Source organism: Onychomys torridus, chromosome 16, assembly GCF_903995425.1.
Source record: "Onychomys torridus chromosome 16, mOncTor1.1, whole genome shotgun sequence".
In the NCBI taxonomy this organism is placed as follows: Eukaryota; Metazoa; Chordata; class Mammalia; order Rodentia; family Cricetidae; genus Onychomys; species Onychomys torridus.
Window position 1 is genome coordinate 53,629,509 of NC_050458.1, and position 19,082 is coordinate 53,648,590.

At 50.5% G+C, this 19,082-nt stretch overlaps 1 protein-coding gene and 1 long non-coding RNA gene across 4 annotated transcripts; one reads left to right on the plus strand and one right to left on the minus strand.

Moving 5' to 3' along the window:
- Positions 1-1,268: 1,268 nt before the first annotated feature.
- On the minus strand, positions 1,269-4,171 carry LOC118597266. 3 transcript variants are annotated; one of them, XR_004946793.1, is made up of 4 exons: positions 4,037-4,171; positions 3,379-3,591; positions 3,205-3,279; positions 1,269-1,392 (listed from the first exon to the last, which is right to left on the minus strand). It is a non-coding gene; the product is annotated as an uncharacterized LOC118597266 (long non-coding RNA). The 3 variants fall into 3 exon arrangements; XR_004946794.1 differs by having other exon boundaries at positions 3,379-3,468; positions 4,037-4,169; XR_004946792.1 differs by lacking the exon at positions 4,037-4,171 and having other exon boundaries at positions 3,379-4,002.
- A 261-nt stretch (positions 4,172-4,432) lies between these two features.
- Positions 4,433-12,139, plus strand: Creld2 (cysteine rich with EGF like domains 2). Its single transcript, XM_036207528.1, has 10 exons — positions 4,433-4,668; positions 4,760-4,842; positions 5,351-5,461; positions 5,972-6,063; positions 6,848-7,024; positions 7,939-8,034; positions 8,512-8,595; positions 10,033-10,128; positions 10,595-10,735; positions 11,735-12,139. The coding sequence occupies exons 1-10, from the start codon at positions 4,534-4,536 to the stop codon at positions 11,782-11,784; spliced, it is 1,065 nt and encodes a 354-aa protein (XP_036063421.1). The 5' UTR covers positions 4,433-4,533; the 3' UTR covers positions 11,785-12,139.
- Positions 12,140-19,082: the final 6,943 nt, after the last annotated feature.

The following is a 19,082-nucleotide window of genomic DNA, read 5'->3' on the forward strand; positions in this document are numbered from 1 at the left end:
AGGACTGTTGAGTCCTTGGCCATCCTGGGCTATACAGTGAGACCCTGGCTTAAAACAAACAAATAAGCAAATAAATAAATTAATAAAAATAAAAAGAGGAGGCCAGGTGGTGGTGGTGTACACCTTTAATCCCAGTACTCGGGAGGCAGAGACAGGCAGATCTCTGTGAGTTTGAGGCCAGCCTGGTCCACAGAGCAAGTTCCAAGACAGGCTCCAAAGCTACACAGAGAAACCTTGTCTCAAAAATAGATAAATAAATAAAAATTAAAAACAAACAAACAAATAAATAAAAAGAGGAGCCACAGTGTTCCCAATACCCCAAAACAAGTATCGTAAGAAACAAACAACCAAAAGCTAAATGCCCTGGTCTGATTACTATATCACACACCTGTGCTAAAATACTGTATCGCGTCCTACTAGCAAGAACACATCTTCTGCATCATTGAAAAACTTTGGGCACAGAGAAGGGCCCAGGGGCTCTGTACGCAGACCAGTGTGATGATCTCAGGCCTCGAGGTCTGCCGGCACCTCCCTTGTGGAATATGCAGACTCTGCAACAGCTGAGGCACTGTGAGTTACTACTGAGACCCTCCAGATGAACCAGCGGCAGGGGGAATCGTCCCTGCCTTCTTCACTAGCCCTGCATCTAGATGTATGTCATGAGGAATTCAGTGGTGTCTAAGCTACAGCTCCTGCTCGCTTGTCCCAGGTCTGGTGGCAAGGCTACAGTGAGTCCTGCCAATGTCGTCCCCCCGCCCCCGCACCCTGCCCCAGCTGGGATCATGTGATGCTCTCACAGCTCTCACCCATGTGAGGCCCTTACCTGTCAACTGAGAATAAAACTTGGATACTTCCAACAGCGAAAGCACATAAACCACAGGACTGGAGAACACTGCAATCAACAGTGGCCCAAGGAACGTCCTGGGAACGACTCCAGGGAACTCATGGTGGTCGTACTGCAAGGAGAAGGGGTGGTGAGCACAGAGGCTGGAGAAGTAGAGCAAGTCTCAGTGCCAAGCAGCAGCCTCACCTTGTCTATATCCAGCTGGTGGTACAGCAGGTCATGTGTAGCCTGGAGGTTGAAGCTTTCCTCTACCTTGGTATAGGGACAGGCCACAAGGTGGATGGCAGCTACAGTGACCAACAGCCCCAGAAACAGCAGGGGCTGCCCGCCTGATGGTTTCTTTTTCCTTTTCTTTTTTTTTTGGTTTTTCGAGACAGGGTTTCTCTGTGTAGCCTTGGCTGTCCTGGAACTCCCTCTGTAGGCCAGGTTGGTCTCAGGCTGACAGAGATCCTCCTGCCTCTGCCTCCCGGGTGCTGAAATGAAAGGTGTGCCGTCCGACTTGCCTGATGATTTCTTGCCAGCCATGTGGTGCTTTAAACTTCATGTACCTTCACAGAACCGAAGACAAGAAGTGTCCAACGTTAACACTATCATCCTATACATCCAGACAGAACAGAATCACAGCTCCTAAAACTCCCAACTCTGCTTGAGGTCACACTGGTAAGATGTTGGGGAAGAAGAAGCAGTGGCCCTTATGATGGCTCTTCTTCGTCAACTTGACTACATCTGGAATTAACTAAAACCCAAGCAGCTGGATAAACCTGTGGGGGACTGTTTCTTAAGTAAATCTTCTGAGGCGGGAAGCTCCACCTTTAGTCTGGGCCACACCTGCTGCTGGCGGCCTACATAAAGAACACAGGAAGAAGGAAGCTTGCTCTCTTTGCCTGCTTGCTCTTCCTCATTCTCGCTGGCAAGTCCATTCCTTCACTGGCAATGGAGTCTACTTCCTCAGGACTCCAGTGTATACCTAAGACCATCTGAAACACTCAGCCTTGGGGACTGAACAACTACTGGATCCTTGGACCTTCCGTTGGTAGACAGCCATTGTTGGACTAGCTAGACCACAGCCTGTAAGCCATTCTCATAAATCCCCTATATACATAAGCGTATGCATATATATGTGTGTGTGTGTGTAATATATGTATATGTATATAATATATATATATACTTATATTTCATTCTATCAGTTCTGTTCCTAGAGAACCCTGACCAACACACCTTTTTAATTTTTTGAAAATTATTTTTTATGTGTATGGGTGTTTGGCCTACATGTACACCTGGGCATCCGATCCCCTGGAATTGGAGTTACAGATAGTTGTGAGGCACTATGTGGGTGCTAGGAATTGAACCTTGGTCCTCTAAAAGAATAGTCAGCATTCCTATCCACAGAGATATCTCTCCAGCCCCAACCCTTTGAAATATAATAATTCTCATAATTCCTATTGTCTTAGTTAGGGTTTATATTGCTGTGATAAAACACCATGACCAAGAACAGCTTGGGGGGAAAAGGGTTTATTTCATCTTACAGTCCATCATCTGAGGAAATCAAAGGCAGGAACCTGGAAGCAGGAACTGATGCAGAGGCCATGGAGGAGTGCTGCTTACTGGCCTGGTCCTCATGGCTTGCTCAGCCTGCCTTTCTTGTAGCACCCAGGACCACCAGCCCAGGGATGGCACAGCCCACAGTTAGGCTCTCTCACATCATCAACCAAGAAAATGCCCCAAAGGCATTCATCAACCCTGCATGAAGGCATGTCATGAGGACTTTAGTGGAATGTAAATAAAGCACAGCTTGCATTCACTTGTTCTAAGTTTGGCTGCACGGCTACAGTGAATCTGGCCAACACCCTCTCTTGACTTATGGCCACCTGTGTTAGACACAATAAAATGTACTGAATTGGAAAGTGTGATTGTTGACTAAAAGAAAAACTGTTCTCAACCCAGCATAAAACAGGGGCATGGTGATGCACACCTAGAATTCCAGCACTTGGGAGGTTGAGACAGGAGGAACTAGATAGAGTTCAAGGCCAACCTGGGCAACTTGGTAAGAGCACAAAGCCCTGGGTTCAATCCCCAGAACCATATAAAACCCAGGTGTGCTAGAAGATATGTGTATCCCCAGCACCTAGGAGGTAGAGGCAAGAGGATCAGAAGAAGCTCAAAGTCATCCTTGGTTCCAGGCCAGCCTTCACTATGTGAGACCCAGTCTCAAAAGAGGAGGGAGGGACCCACGTCACTGAGGTGGCAGCAGTGTGTGATGTGCTGCTTGAGGGACTCCAACTTAGCTGTCCCAACCATGTGCTCCTCATACCTTTGAAGGAAATCCAAGCTTTAGGGTGAATATTATCCATAGAACTCACCTGATCCTCCTCCTCCCAGACAGGGCACTTCCTCACAGCCAGATAGGGATGCTTTCTGCTGAGGACCAACAGTAGCTATTTTCAAAGACAGCAGAAGACCAGAGTGAGTTGGAATGCTCAACTAGGAGCAAAAAACAACATAAGATATTCACCAGTACAAAAAAAACCACCTACCACGGGAATGGGGGGAGCTGCTGGGCAGACAGATGGCTAATCGCCTTCCAGCAGCCAAGTTCAAAAAGGCCATACTGTTAGCAAATGTGCCTGGAGAAGGAGGGCACCTCAGATTAGGTAGTACCCTTCAAAGATCCTGGTGTCCCTGTCAATTGGGATTCCAAGGCTTCCGCGGAAATTGTCGGAATCATTCGTTCAAATTGTGGCTTTAAGCTGGAAACATAAATGATCTGGTGCAAATGAAGCCTACTTGTCAACCAAAGACCAGATGAAACTGCATTATGTGTACAAGCAGGTGTTGTTCTCTAAAATCTAGATAATGCACATTACTTCTCAATCAAGTCATTTAGAAATCGTTAGGTCACTGTGTGCCCGCTGCCTGAGGCCCCGGGCGGAAAGGTCGACTACCGGGCTCCCAACACATTGAGCCGGTCCCCTGGAGCAGAGCTTAGTTTACAGGTGACAAGTCGGCCGCCCGGTGAGGAGGGTGGGGGAAGGTTGAAAGGTCCAGGCCTCAGGTGCGATGTCCAGCCCCCAGGGTCATGCTCAGCCCCTAAGTCCGATCCCCAGGTGAGTTGTTCAGCCCCCCCCCCCCTCGGTGAGGAACTCAATGGCCGTCACGCTCGGAAGAGCCCCAGCCTCGCCACCTCCCGAGTACCTCAATCCCCACGGCGAGCGCTGAACTCTTCAGCGCGCTCTCTCCGGTCCTGACCCCTCGGAGTTTAGCGGACTGCCCTCAGCAGGAAGCGGGCGGCGGAAACGCAGCGCAGAAATGAAGTCTTTGCCCAAACTTAATATGGCCACCATAGCCCAGACTGGCGACAGAGGAAGGCGCTTCCGGCCCGGAGTAAAGATGGCCGCCGCAGGCCTCGAGTAGAGGGCGGGGCACGAGGATAAGTTAAAAGCCTGCGGCCCCGCCCCTCTCTCGCGGGATGCTGACCCGGGGCCTTTTCATTGGTCGCTGTCCGTGGCGAGCTTGAATTGGTCCACATCAGGCAGGGCGTATTCGTCCGGCCAATGGCAGCGCGCCTGCTGAGAGCTGGGCGGGGCCTCGGCGACGCAGTGAAGTAGCCCGGGGAACGGCCGGCGCGCTGGCCGGTGGGCGGAGGCCGAGACTCCACAGTTCCTTGCCGGTGGCCCGGCAGTCCGCCCGCCATGCACCTGCCGCCCGCTGCCGCATTCCGGCTGCTGCTGCTGCTGCTGCTGCTTCTGTCGCCGGCGGCGGCCATGACCTCCCCAAAGTCGACAATGTGCCAGAGGTGCCGGACGCTGGTGGACAAGTTTAACCAGGTGGGCGGGCGGCTGGCCCGGGGCAGCGGCGCAGGGCGGGGGCTAGCAGGGTTCACAGCGGACCACCGATCCGGTGCCACCTCCTCCGCAGGGGATGGCCAACACGGCCAGGAAGAATTTCGGCGGCGGCAACACGGCGTGGGAGGAGAAAACTCTTTCCAAGTACGAATTCAGGTAGGTGCCCAAGAACTGCGCGGATTGGCGGCCACGAACTGCAAATGTGCGGTCAGCCCTTGGGGTTTGTGCTAACCACCGGCATACAGAAGGTCCTTAGATGGTGGACACCTGTCCTTGGTTATACCAGCCTCTGGCCACTCACTGACCTTACAGCCTTCCACACTCCTTACAACCACTTCTGCGTGCGCGTGCAGTGTATACACACGCACACCCACACAAATGCTTTTTGAAAACGCAAACTGGAACCCCGGGCCCTCCTAGGGACTTCTGGCTTCCCTGGCTAACGGAATGAGCTCTCCTTCCCATGCTGTGGTGATGGAGGCACCTGCTACCCCTGGGTCCCCTGCACATCCCGAGTTAGCTTCTCTTTACTGACTAACCCTGCCCGTGGTTGTGGAGAGTCTCCTCTTCACTAAAGTAGTCTCTAAGTGGGACACGTCCAAAGTGAGCAGACTGGTGCTTTGGGGTGCTGGTGCTTTGGGGGTGCTGACAGGTTATGTTTCAGTGAGATTCGGCTCCTGGAGATCCTGGAGGGCCTGTGTGACAGCAGCGACTTTGAGTGCAACCAGCTCTTGGAACAGCAGGAGGAGCAGCTAGAGGCCTGGTGGCAGACGCTGTGAGTGTTCGGGACCTGCCTCCTGATGGGTATTTTTCAGTCACTTCCCAGTACAGAAGCGTTAGCAGTCCTAAGTCCCTGCCCCATTCTACCCACTTAGTGCCATCATCTCTTACCAGAGCACAGCTCTTACAGCCAGGAAGCTTGCAGAGAGGTCCTATGCACACCTGACTCTTGCTTCCCCCATCGCACAGCTTTGGGGGCTTGTACGGTGCCTCCTACCCCAAATCACCTGAGGTAGTTACTTCAGCCTAAAGATAAGAAGCCTAAAGATAAGTCTCATCGCAGCATATCTCATTCTGTTTTGATATTGTGGATCTCTTACTATGCCTCATTTACAGATTAAACTTCCCCAACAGTACGTTTGTAAAGGCCTATAGTATATTTAGGGTTTGAAACTGTCCAAGGCTTCCGACATCTCCTAGGGGTGTTCTTGTGTGTGCTCCACCACTGAGCCATGCCCCCGGCCCAGCATTTCATGGGATTTAATGACCATTTCTAAATCCTCAGGAAGAAGGAGTACCCTAACCTATTTGAGTGGTTCTGTGTACACACACTGAAAGCATGCTGTCTTCCGGGCACCTATGGGCCACACTGTCAGGGTATGTTTTTCTTGGGAAATCCCAAGTCTCCATCTTTCCTGTTACTCCTCTCTGACTCTCTTGTGTTTAAAAGCACAGAGGGGACTTGAACTCATCATCTTTCTGTGGAGTTGGGGACCCTGCCTCTTTCCGCAGATGAGTAGCTGTCCACTCCCACTCTGGTGCTGTGAGCCTGGACCATAGGCTCCTGCATCACTGCTAACTTTAGGAAAGTTCCCCCTTTGCACTGTAGAGCTCAGAGCCTCTGGTCCTAATGTGTTTTTAGGGGAGGGATCATGGACTCAGGAGCTCCTCGTGTGTGCTCCAGAGACCTGTTGATAAGGAGTTGGGGGTGGGGGTAGTAGGCATGCTTAGCGGGCCCTGGCCCTTCTATGAAGTGAGCTTTGAGACTGGTCAGTCATTAGATCGGGTTGGGTCTGGTGGCAGGAGTTTTAGTTTCAGGCATGCACACGGGTTGAGATGCCTCTTGCTGTCTCTCCCTGGCTGGGTGCTGAATACAACATCAGATTTCTCTCCGTGGGCACATCACGTGTTGTCCCACAGCTGGCTTCCCCCAGTGCCGATCCTGCAGGCTCTGGGTAGTCAGGGCCTGCCTCTGGCCCCTTCCTTCAGCTTTCGGGCCCCTGACTCCTCAGCAGGATTGGCGCCAGGTTTAAACGGTCAAGCATCCCAGTGGCTGTTAGGCTGTGAGCGTGTTGAGATGCTGGGACTCTCCCTCCCTGTGTGAGAACCAGGCGTGGCCACCCCTGGGGCATGCTCCAAGCCAAGATTTCTGTCTCCCAAGAATGCCAGGGTGGGTCTGAGAGGCCTTGCAGCGGGAATGGCCATTGCAGTGGAGATGGCAGCAGAGAGGGCGACGGATCCTGCCAGTGTCACGTCGGCTACAAGGGGCCACTGTGTATCGACTGCATGGATGGCTACTTCAGCTTGCTGAGGAACGAGACATACAGCATCTGCGCAGGTGAGCAGCAGCACCCAGAGTCTGTCCAGCTTGGTTTATGGCAGGGCTGTGGGGAGCAGCCCTCTGCCGAAACTGCATAGCTGGGAACCGAGGGCCTCCTGACGCCCTAATCCCAGGTGTCCAGAGCAGTGCAGGAGGACTAGAGATGTAGCCTTTTTGAAGTATCCATAAACTACACCAGAAGGAAAAGCTACTTGCCACTTCTTGTGGGTGTGACATGGAGTTTGAATGCATATGTGTCAGGTTCTGTCATGCCTATGCCAGATGCCCTTGCATTTTTTGACCTAGCACCTAGTAGTGGGCCATAGTCCATATGATCACCTGGAATAGTCTGATGAAAGGCTTGCTCCCAGGCTATGGCTGTCCCTTGAGGATGGACAGGTCTTTCAGTTTCCTGCCAGGTGTCCTTGGAGAGAGGAGGCAAGATGGAGAGGCTAGGATGTATCCGCGGTCCGTCAAACAACTTCTCAGAGGAATAAGGACTTTCTGAGCCCATAAGAGATGGCTACACATGGAACCTGGACCCTCGGAGCACTGGCTCCACCAACTCTCGTTTTTACCTGGTTGTCGAGGTTCCCCGGGCAGTGCTTCCCGCGACTGAGGTCAGCTCTGCCTGTCAAATCACCGAGCAGAGAGCACAGGCCTTGCCAGCCTTCGGGGGCCGTGTAGTTGTGCCTGCACAGGGCAGTGTCCCAGGTTGAGTTCACACACTTCGTGTTTTATGAATCCATGAGGGATGCTGCACGTAGTGAGGTCTTGCTCAGAATTAACAGCTGCTTATTTTCTTGTTCTCATTTTTTGTTACTTTCCCGCTGAGCTTAAATCCTCATTTCTAAAGTAAGCTTTCCTCTGTGTGGGAGAGGACGGGACCCTGTTCCCTGAAGGAGCCTCTCAAGACAGCCTTTGCTTTTCAGCCTGTGATGAGTCCTGCAAGACATGCTCAGGTCCATCCAACAAAGACTGTGTGGAGTGCGAAGTGGGCTGGTCACTTGTGGAGGATGCCTGTGTGGGTGAGGAGGGTAATGGGTGGGAGGGAGAAAGGTAACTTAGAGGGGAGGGTCTCCCCCAGGAGGTCTGACTTCCCACCTGATGATACCTTTTATCTCTGCCCCTCAGGGCTGTGGAAGGCCACTCTTAGGGCCTGCATGTGGTTTTGACTAAGCAGGTGTCCCCACCACAACTGGTAGCATCACTATACCAGGCATGCGGCCCTGCCATGCACTGGCTTGGTCTTCTGTAGCCCCAGGTGCCCGCCGCCGCTTCCCCTCCCCCCTCTATTAGTTCCAGTTTTGGTTTCACCCCGCAGCAGCTGCTTGGCCTTAGGCAGATTCAGAACTCAGCCCCAAGCTGGTTTCGAGCCATGAGTAGGGGAGCGCAGGAAGGGCGGGTTTGAGCTAGGGTGGAAGCATGGGAGCCCCGCGCAGTGGTGGGTGGTGCCTCAGGCCTGCCGTCCTGGCTCTGCTCACAGCCTTGCTGGTTTGTTCCAGATGTGGATGAGTGTGCAGCAGAGACCCCTCCCTGCAGCGATGCACAGTACTGTGAGAATGTCAACGGCTCATACACGTGTGAAGGTGACCAGCGTCTTGGGACCTGTCATCCTCCCTAGGGCTCCTCTGTCTTCCTTCAGCATGTGAGACTAGGCTGACCGCCGCCGTACGGTCTGCCTCAGCAACTTGGAAGTGGTGACATCAGCAGTAGATGTGCTGCAGGAAAACCGCACCTCTCGGTCCTCCGGGGTTCTGTCCATCACAGTAATCTTGGAGCATGCTGCTGTCTCAGGCTCTTTCGTTTAAGTCACATCAGTCTTTTCCCTCGTAGGGAAAAACAACCTTTCACCGTTTTTTGTGTGTTTTTTTGAGACAGGATCCCTCTGTGTAGCCCTGGGTATCCTGGAGCTCACCATGTAGACCATGTTAGCCTCAAACTCAGAGATCCTCTGCCTCTGCTTCCTACGTTCTAGGATTAAAGGTGTGCGCCACCATGCCCGGCTTAGAAAATACTTCACACTCTTTTTTGCTTTCCGAATTTGCTAAGTCAAGGGTATGAGTATTTTTGGGTCTTAGGCAATTCACAGGGAGACAGGGGCGAGGCTGCCACCCAGTGCCCGCAGGTCTAAGCTAGCAGGCTGCAGTGTCCTCTGGGTGAAGTGTGACACTGTAGTCTCCGCGTGGCTGTTCTTACTGAGGTCTTGATTGGGGAAACAAGCTGTCACTGGGCTGGAGGTGGCTTTGTTTCTAAGTTCCTCTGTAGCTGGAAAGCTTTTCTCCAGGTCCCACCAAGCCCCAGCAGTCTGGTAGCCCACTTACAAAATGAACACACAGACACTTATATTATTTAAACTGTTTGGCCATTAGCTCAGGCCTGCCATTGTCTAGCTCTTACTCTTTTTTTTTTTTTTTCTTTTGGAGCTGAGGATCGAACCCATGGCCTTGCACTTGCTAGGCAAGAGCTCTACCACTGAGCTAAATCCCCAACCCCCAAAATCTGATTAAATCTCATTTTCTTTTTTTTTTTTTTTTTTTCCTCAAGACAGGGCTTCTCTATGTAGCTTTGTGCCTTTTTCCTGGAACTCACTTGGTAGCCCAGGCTGGCCTTGAACTCACAGAGATCCGCCTGGCTCCGCCTCCCGAGTGCTGGGACTAAAGGCGTGTGCCACCACCGCCCGGCTCTTACTCTTATATTAGCCCATTTCTATTCATCTATAACTTGCCACGTGGCTCGTGGCTTAACTGTACCTTACATCTCGCTTGTCATGGCAGCAGCTGGCAGGTTTCTCTTCCTCCGCCTCCCACTTCCCACAATTCTCTTCTCTGCTTGTCCCACCTATACTTCCTGCCTGGCTACTGGCCAATCAGTGTTTTATTTTAACCAATCAGAGCAACACATTTGACATACTTGAACATCCCACAACATTCCTCCATGTTGCTAGGGGCTGTTCCATGGTGTGCTATTCTTGCCCTGCCTTACTGAAGTGGGAGTTGCCTGACATCTTCTCTCCTTGTTTCTAGAATGTGACTCTACCTGTGTGGGCTGCACAGGAAAAGGCCCAGCCAGTTGTAAAGAGTGTATCTCTGGCTACAGCAAGCAGAATGGAGAGTGTACAGGTCAGTGAGCTGTCTGCTGAAGAAGATGAACTTCATAGAAGGAACGCATCACTTGCCCAAGGGCCCTTGTGGGTGGGAACTTTTCACCCTCTGAGAGATGTGGGGTCTGCCCCTGCACAGACAGTGCTGTGGTGCTGGTTGCAGCCAGACTTGCTGGGCCCCTGTGCCATCATCAGCTCCCAAGGGACTTGGTTGTCTTGGGTTGAGGTCATCTCCACTGTATTGGGCACTGCCCAGGGCACTGGGCTTCCCATCCTCACTGCTGAGACGTCTCTGCTCCACCAGTTGAGGCCTGGCCACTGAGGCCCAGGAAGCTCTCCTCTGAGCACCTCCCTGATCTCCACTTCTTCCTCTGATGGGCATTCATGATCCCATTGATTTCATTTATGAATGAGCAAGTTTCCTAATCGTGTGTGTGAGTGTGTGTGTGTGCATCATGTATTGAAATGGACTATTTTTATTTCAGATATAGATGAATGCTCACTAGCAGAAAAGGCATGTAAGAAGAAAGATGAGAACTGCTACAATATTCCAGGGAGCTTTGTCTGCGTGTGTCCAGAAGGTTTTGAGGAGACAGAAGATGCTTGTGTACAGACAGCTGAAGGCGGTGAGTGGTAGAAGGCGAGGAGCAGTGTGGCCTGCCCTCCCCAGGGCCGGGACTAGCCAGACACTTGGAAGCTGCCAAATAAGAAATGGACAAAGAGTTGCTCTGGTGCTAGTGCAGAAGTCAGGTAAAACCTCTGTGCAGTGCATACCCAGGGTCATGGAGGAGGAGGAGGAGGAGGACTTGGCAGGAGTGAAGAGGCCAGCCAGTACAGGGGAGGAGTCAGTTAATGCCTTCAGACTGGGTCTACAGATGGCTGGAGAAAGAGGAAAAGCAGAGTGGGCCAGTCCCATTGAGGGGGAAGGAAGAGCAGAATGCAGCCTCATTGAGCTACCAGCCCCTCGAGGATTCCCAACAGAGTGAGCTTGGGTTCTGGAACTCCGGCCCAAGGTCAGGTCTGTGGCTGGCTCTGAGGCTGTAAAGTGTAGGGTCTGTTCAGTCCTTTCCAAACCTTCTTAGTCCTTACATGGGTCCAAGCTTTCCCTTTTCATAAGGATACCACTAGTCACCCCTGACTGGGCTCATCCCGATTTTCCTAATTATCTGCAAAAACTGTAAGCCAAGCCACACTGATAGGTGCCAGTCTGAAAGTCAGCTGCTCTCCTGGAGAGAGTTCAGTCTGACAGACTCTCAAGAGTTGTAGAAAGGAGGAACAGGCAGTGTTTAGAGAGACCAACATTGACAAGACTTTCCCCAAACAAAAGCCCATCCTCAGCAGGGCAAACAGTTGTATATCCACACCTAGGAGTGCTGTGGTCAGTGAATACCAAGGATAAAAGAGGAACCTAGCAGCCATAGGACAGGATTGTCTGCTGTCAGTGCCTGCCCTCTGCCTCCTATCTCACTTGCTGCTCAGCCTCTAGGCTGTGAAGTGCCGGCCTGGGTACCCCAGTGGGTACTGGGTCACCAGCGCCTGTACATACAGCTCCCATCCCATCTAAACCCATCCTTAAGCCCTCCAGCTCTGGGCACTCATTAAGTGATCTGTATGTCTTCTGACAGAAGTTGCAGAGGAAACCCGCACACAGCCACCCTCCCATGAGGATTTGTGACAAGCATCCTGGTTCAGAAGCCAGACTCACCCTTTTAAGTTATTGAGAGGACATCCTATAGAAAATGTGGCCCATGGACATCAACCCCATTTCTCCAGGAGACTTTGGAGGGAGGAGCTGCCTACTTTGAAACAGTTGATAACTCACTTGGCCCTTTAAAAAGCTGCATTTCTTGGTGGTTCTTAAACAGATTCGTATATTTTGATACTGTTCTTTATAATAAAATTGATCATTGAAGGTCACCAGGAATCAAATGTATCGGTTTGTGTCATTGAGAATGGGGATCTTTAATGCTATTGAGTTTGCACCTATCCTGCCAGAGCTGGGACGTAGATGAAACCCCATGTCTCCCCCATGAGGACTCAGAGTCTACTGACCTTGGTGGGCACCTGGCCAGTTGTCCCTGAACAGGTGCTCAGTGTGGTAGAGGATCGGAGGATCCTGCCCTATCCTGTGGTCTATCTGCCTCAGGCAAGCAAAGTATGTAGCACGTAGTTTCAGGGGCTTCCGAATACATTTTCTTTTCATTTCTTTTTTTTTTTTTTTTAAACATTTATTTATTTATTATGTATACAGAAGTATGTGCCAGATCTCATTACAGATGGCTGTGAGCCACCATGTGGGTGCTGGGAATTGAACTCAGGACCTCTGGAAGAGCAGTTGGTGCTCTTAACCTCTGAGCCATCTCTCCAGCTCCCGAATACATTTTCTAAAGACCTGGCTCCTGCTACGGTGCTTCTGGGGAGTTAGGGCCAATGGAAGGTGGACACACTTTCCAAACAGGGACATGTCGGCATCCTGGCTCACTCTTCATTCTTAACCATAGGGGAATCGTGTCTACCACTGACTCCCACAATGTGCCGCTCAGCACATCTCAAAGCAGTGGGGCCACGTGAACGTGTACTGGAACCCTAAACTAAGCCAGCATAGCCTTTCCTCTGTTGAAGTTGGTTACCTCAGTAAGAAAAAGCTGCCTTGCTCTGGGGCTCAGCCCGTGAGCCTGCTGTGGCAGTGTTGACAGCAGTATTCCAAGAGGAAGACACCAATGTGAGCTGGGCAGAAAGTTCATCTGGGTGTGAGGAAAATCAGAAAAAAAATCAGGATATAGGTTGAGCGTCTGTGTCCTCTGGGGAGCCCTGGCCTTGGCAGCATGGTGCTCGACCATGCTCCTCTGCTGCAGCTCTCCAGGGATCTGGGGTTCTAAAGGTCCTTGGGGTCCTCTTGGTCTATCCTCACCACTCCACCCCCTTGCCTGCCATGCTGCCCCAAGCTGTGACCTGCATGTGTTCCTGCAGCCCTGTGCATACATGTGAAAGGAGCAGATACCTGTTACACCCTTTCCCATTGTGGTTTGAAAGAAAATGGCCCCCAAAGGGAGTGGTACTATTAGGAGGTGTGGTCTTGTTGGAGGAAGTGTGTCACTATGGAGGTGGGCTTTAAGGACTCATATGCTCAAACATGCCCAGTGAGGCAGACTACGTTCTGTTGTCTTCTGATCAAGGTACAGCCAGTACCATGTGTGCCTTCACAACACTATGTCCTGTCACGATAATGGACTAAACATCTGAAAATGTAAGCCACCCTAATTAAATGCTTTTCCTTTATAAGAGCTGCTGTGGTCATGGTGTCTTTTCACAGCGGTAGAAATCTGAAGAAGCCGGGAGGTGGTGGTGCACATCTTTAATCCCAGCACTTGAGAGGCAGAGCCAGGCAGATCTCTGCATTTTTCAGGCCAGCCTGGTCTACGAGTGAGATCCAGGACAGGCACCAAAACTCCAAAACTCCACAGAGAAACCCTGTCTCAAAAAACAAAAAACAAAACAAAACAAAAAGAAACAAAAAAGAAATGGAATAAAGGGATTGGTGACCTGTTGTGGAATATTACTTTAACTATGTAAAGGTGTGTTACATTTGTTTATTCTGCATTTGTTTAACTATATAAAAATGTATTATATTTGTTTACACTGTGTTTGTTTAATGTGTAAAGATATGTTGCTGTGCCTACCTAAGGCACCTGATTGCTCTAATAAAAAGCTGAGTGGCCAATAGCTGGGCAGAGGAGGGATAGGCAGGGCTGGAGACAAGTAAGACACACAGAAGGAAAGAAAGGTACAAAGCTGCAAGGCAAAACATAGATGAAGAGAAACAGTTTAAATTTAGTTACAAGAGCAAGTGGGACAAGTATAGGATTCATAATTGATACTAAGTCTCCATGTCTTGATTTGAGAGCTGGTTTGTGGTCCAAGAAAGCCTGATACAGTGACCTCAGGGCAAGATCGCACCCAGTTCCAACTTGTGAAAAGGAAATAAAGAAAAGCTTAGGGCTAGAGAGATGGCTCAGAGGTTAAGAGCACCAGCTGCTCTTCCAGAGGTCCTGAGTTCAATTCCCAGCAACCACATGGTGGCTCACAACCATTTGTAATGAGATCTGGCGCCCTCTTCTGTATACTAAATAAATAAATTAAAAAAGAAAGAAGGAAGGAAGGAAGAAAGAAAGGGAGAAAGGAAGAAAGAAAGAGAAAGGAAGGAATAAAGAGAAAGGAAGGAAGGAAGAAAGAGAGAGAGAGAGAAAGAAAGAAAAGCTTAGAGCCAGATGTGGTGGTGCATGCCTTTAATCCCAGCACTCCAGAGGTAGAGGCTGACAGACCTCTTGAGTTCAAGGCCAGCCTGGTCTACAGAGCAAATTCCAGAACAGCCAGGCTTAGGCAGTAAAGGAAACCATGAGAAATGAAGTTGGTGAAGATGTAATTAAGTGAGCTGGCCTTGTTCTAGCCCCAGTAAGCCCCAGAGCTTTACAGCTCAGGATAGAAAAAAGGCATTATGGAATCTGCCTCCATGCCTAAAGAAAGCCATTGAGGCCAGACATGTGTCAGGGGTGTCCCTGAATGGAGGCCTAGAGAGGCCATTACATGAAGCTGTGAAGTTGAAGCCTGGATTGCCTTGAAGACTCCAAGATGTTGGAGATGCCAGAGCTGTGTGGATTACCTGCCAAAGACAGCTGCTAACAGGGAGTGGAACCAGCCCAAGAGAAAAAAGTATATTGCAGTCAACAAAGCTGAACAGAGTTAGAGATCTGAAGAGCATTTTGACCTCAGACATGGAGATGCAGAGTTTGGAGTTTTCCCAGCTGGTTTTCTGTCTTGCTTGGGTCCAGTATTTCCTATGTTCCCTTCCCTATGTTTTGGACAGTAATGTATATCCTGTGCCATTATATGTTGGAAATATGTGATGTGTTTTTTGATTTTGATTTTATAGGGGATTACATCTAATAGAATCTCAGAAGACTGAATGCATTTTTGCATTATGATATTGGCTATAAGCCTTTGGGGGGCAAGAGAGTGGAATGTGATGGTTTGAAAGAAAATGGCCCCCAAAGGGAGTGACACTATTAGGAAGTGTGGCCTTGTGGGAGGAAGTGTGTCACTGTGGGGGTGGGCTTTGAGTCATATACGCTCAAGCCAAACCCAGTGAGACAGTACACTTCCTATTGCTACATCTGATCAAGATGTAGCCAGCCTATCTGCCTGCATGCCACCATGTCCTGCCATGATTATAATGGACTAATCCTCTGAAAATGTAAGCCACCCCAATTAAAAGTTTTTCCTTATAAGAGTTGCCATGGTGGGGGTTGGTGAGATGGCTCAGCAATTAAGGTCTTCCAGAAGACCAGGGTTCAATTCCCAGCACTCAATTCCCAGCTCACAACTGTAACTCTTGTTCCAGGAGATCCAGCACCCTCACACAGACATACAGGCAAAACACCAATGTACATAAAATACAAATAAATAAATAATAATAACAATAAGAGATGCCATAGCTGGGCAGTGGTGGTGCACACCTTTAATCCCAGCATTGGGAGGCAGAGCCAGGCAGATCTATGTAAGTTTGAGACCAGTCTGGTCTACAGAGCGAGATCCAGAACAGGCACCAAAACTACACAGAGAAACTATGTCTCTAAAAAACAAAAAACAAAAACAAACAAACAAACAAAAAAAAGTTGCCATGGTCCTAGTGGCTCTTCACAGCAATAGAAACCCTAATTAAAGCCGGGGGGGGGGGGGGGGGGGGGATGGCGCATGCCTTTTATCCCAGCACTCAGGAGGCAGATGCAAGCATATCTGTGAGTTCGAGGCCAGCCTGGTCTACAAAGTGAGTTCCAGGAAAGGTGCAAAACTACACAGAGAACCCTGTCCCAAAAAACAAAAAAACAAAAAACAAAAAAACGGAAGAAAAGAAACCCTAATTAAGACACCCCTGTACTGCACTAACATCATGCCAGCTGGGCCCTTGGTGGTCACCGTCTACCTGGACCCTAGAATGGAGTCTGGCAGGCTTACGCTTGGCTTCCGCTCCATTCCATCTGCCTGACTCTGTCTGCTAGATGCTGTTCTTACCCAACTGGGATAGGGTGTTTATGTCAGGATACTTACATGGTTAATAAACTAACAGACCTGTATGTGCAGGCCCCGCTCCCTGCTGGTTCCCCAGGGTTTATACCACAGCCACTCAGGTCACAAGAGGCAGACTCCACACACAGCCAGCCATCCTCCGAAAGCAGTGGGGTCCCTAAGTGGTGCTGTTTCCATGCGGCCAGTGGAGAAGTAGGTATACACCCTAGTGAAGGGCAGGTGGCTGGGGCAGCCCTCTTCCCTTGAATGTGCTGCAGGTATCCAGGAGCTGGGTGTGGGTGGCTGCTCTTTAGGCACTGGCTGCTGTGACCTTGGACCAGAAATTCCTGCTGCTGGGATGCGCTCTTGTAATCTGAGTCTACCAACTTGATGACCTGGCACCCTTTCTCAGGCTAGGGTGGGTGGCCGCTACTTTTACCTCTCTAAATGAATGAATGTTTCTAGTGGAGGAACCTGGGGCCATATGCAGCAGTGAGGGTCCATTGCTTGGCAGTAGAGGGGACTAGTCTGGTATAGATTGAAAAGAGAGGTGGACAGGCTTCAGCAGGACCCCACCCGGCACACAAATGATACAGGCAAGGTCCTTGACCACAGAGGCGGTGGGGATGGGGTGGGAGAGGGTGGGGGGTGGTCACTAGCTGGAGCTCGGGGACATGGACTCTGGGGTTTGAATGTAGGCACCTCTGTGCCAGCACTCTGCCTTCTGGGCTGGGATGGGGGAACCTAAAGAGCTTGTCCACCCAGGTTCCCTCTGCTCCTCATACCCAGAAGATCATGTCTGAGGGCAGAGCTGTCCTTTGCCCTCAGACAGTATGGATGGCCTGTAGGAGTCAATCACATCGGTCCTCCCTGGGTATATGGCCAGCAGGTGGCAGTATGGGCTTGTACTGGCCAAGTCAATGAACCCTGTGTTCCAGTAAAGGACTGCTGTTTCTGGGTTGGGCCAATCCTATACTACTGTGATCCTGCCCCAGAACTCCAAGCTGGGGTTAAGTCAGGAGCATGGCAAGCTCATGTTCTTCCCTCCCACTGTTGTTTGTGAGAAAGCATCTTCAAAACTGATCTTCAAAACTGTGCATAAGCCAGGTGGTGGTGACACGCCTTTAATCTCAGCACTCGGGAGGCAAAAGCGGGTGGATCTCTGTGAGTTCAAGGCTAGCCTGGTCTACAAAGAGTTCCAGAACAACCAGGACTTGCCCCACACTTCCCAAGGCAATTAACCTGGGGCCTGTGCTGATTTTCTGGCCCAATTGCCTCTTTGCCACCCCATTAAGAAAGAACATATATGTGCACATGTACATCTGTAGAATCAAAAGGACCTCACCCTTGATTCTAGATCCAGCAGAGTCTTTGGGGTCTTACATAAGCCAAGGTCTAGAGCCTTGCCAAGTACATCCTTCCTCAGCTGTTAGCAGGCATGGTGGAAGCTTATGGACCTGGCTGGTAGAAGTTCTTTGCAAGACTGACTTTGTTAGAAGGTATACTTCAAAGTGGCCATCTGGAAATGCTGGAGGGTAAGGATAAACCATTCTTCAAGGCAGTGGTTATCAGCAGGCAGCCACTGCGACCCCAGTGGTGGGGTACACTGTCTGAAAACACTGTGTCACAACTGAGGGGACCAATGTGACTGCCCGGAGTAGGTAGGTCCAGGCGTGTAACTCCACATTCCAGGATGCACACAGCACTACAGCACTGGAGTGTGTACACACACACACACACACACACACACACACACACACACACACACACACCATCACCCAATGGCTAGCTCCAGTCATCCACAGCTGAGAAGAAATGCTGACAGAAGAACCCGGCAGGGCAGCCTGATTCTCAGCCAAGACCTCTGGGGAGAGGGAGCTAGGCTGTGCACATGGGCTGCTGGGTGAGAATAAACCTCCCACTGTGGCAGGGCAACAGCCAGTCTCCTGGAGGCCCTGTCCTGGAGGCACTGTCCTGGGTGCACCCGGAACACTGGGGCAGCCTTGCTGTCCAGGTAGGGCATAGCTTCTGCTTAAACAACCACTGCCTTCCATTCCTCCGCTCCTTGTTACGTGACAGAGGCTGACAGTGTGGCTGGTGTCACCCAACTAAGTCATTCTGTCTACCTGGCTGTCCAGAACATCTTCCATGGTAGGTGCATGTTGCTGATTACTGGAGACACATGAAAAAAAAACAAAAACAATCTCATCACCCCCAAAAGGTCAGCTGTAGCAGAAGCCACACAACCTAAGCGCAGCTTGCCAGAGCAATGAGTGTATTGGTGAAGAGTTACAGGAGCATAGGTGGCCCTCTAAGACAGTTATATCACCCAAAAGTCCCCACCTTAGCATGGGTGACAACCTGAAAGCCACAGAGAGGGAGTCTTCTCCAGTCCCCACCCTTTACTTACACTTTCACCTTGTATATAGTCTCACCACCCCCAAAGCACATGAAGCTGAGGCAGGAGGGAGCTGCTGGATCTCAAGTAAAGGGCGGAAGACCCTTACCCAACTCGCTCCACAAGGGCATGTTAATAGTCTTCCATCTTGTGAAGTTCTCACGCAGATAATCAATAGCCACTCTGATTTCAAGATGGGCATGACCACGTCATGCCCAAGGTTGGCATTCTTCAACAATTCTACTGTCACAGTCGTGGGTGCTATACTTTCATGGTGAGTAATCTGCAGTGTAGGAGCATCCTTTGGAGACTGGGGTGATAGTTCATTGTCAACACCTGTGTCTATACCCCAGTCCTTCCATCTGACACACACCAGACCTCGGCTCTCTGGTATTTCCATCTTTCTCCTCCCAGCACCCACCCAATCAAACAGACTATATGTCTGTGAGTCTCTTGGTTTCTCTATTCAAGTGTATGACCAGGGGCACCTCAGAAGCACTAACTCTTCCCAT

Excerpts from the sequence above, each read along its gene's own strand:
- Creld2 (XM_036207528.1), top strand. The coding sequence starts at position 4,534 with ATGCACCTGCCGCCCGCTGCCGCATTCCGGCTGCTGCTGCTGCTGCTG. Across the intron at positions 5,462-5,971 it reads GAGGCCTGGTGGCAGACGCT|GAAGAAGGAGTACCCTAACC; the intron begins GTGAGTGTTCGG and ends CTAAATCCTCAG. Across the intron at positions 10,736-11,734 it reads TGTACAGACAGCTGAAGGCG|AAGTTGCAGAGGAAACCCGC; the intron begins GTGAGTGGTAGA and ends GTCTTCTGACAG.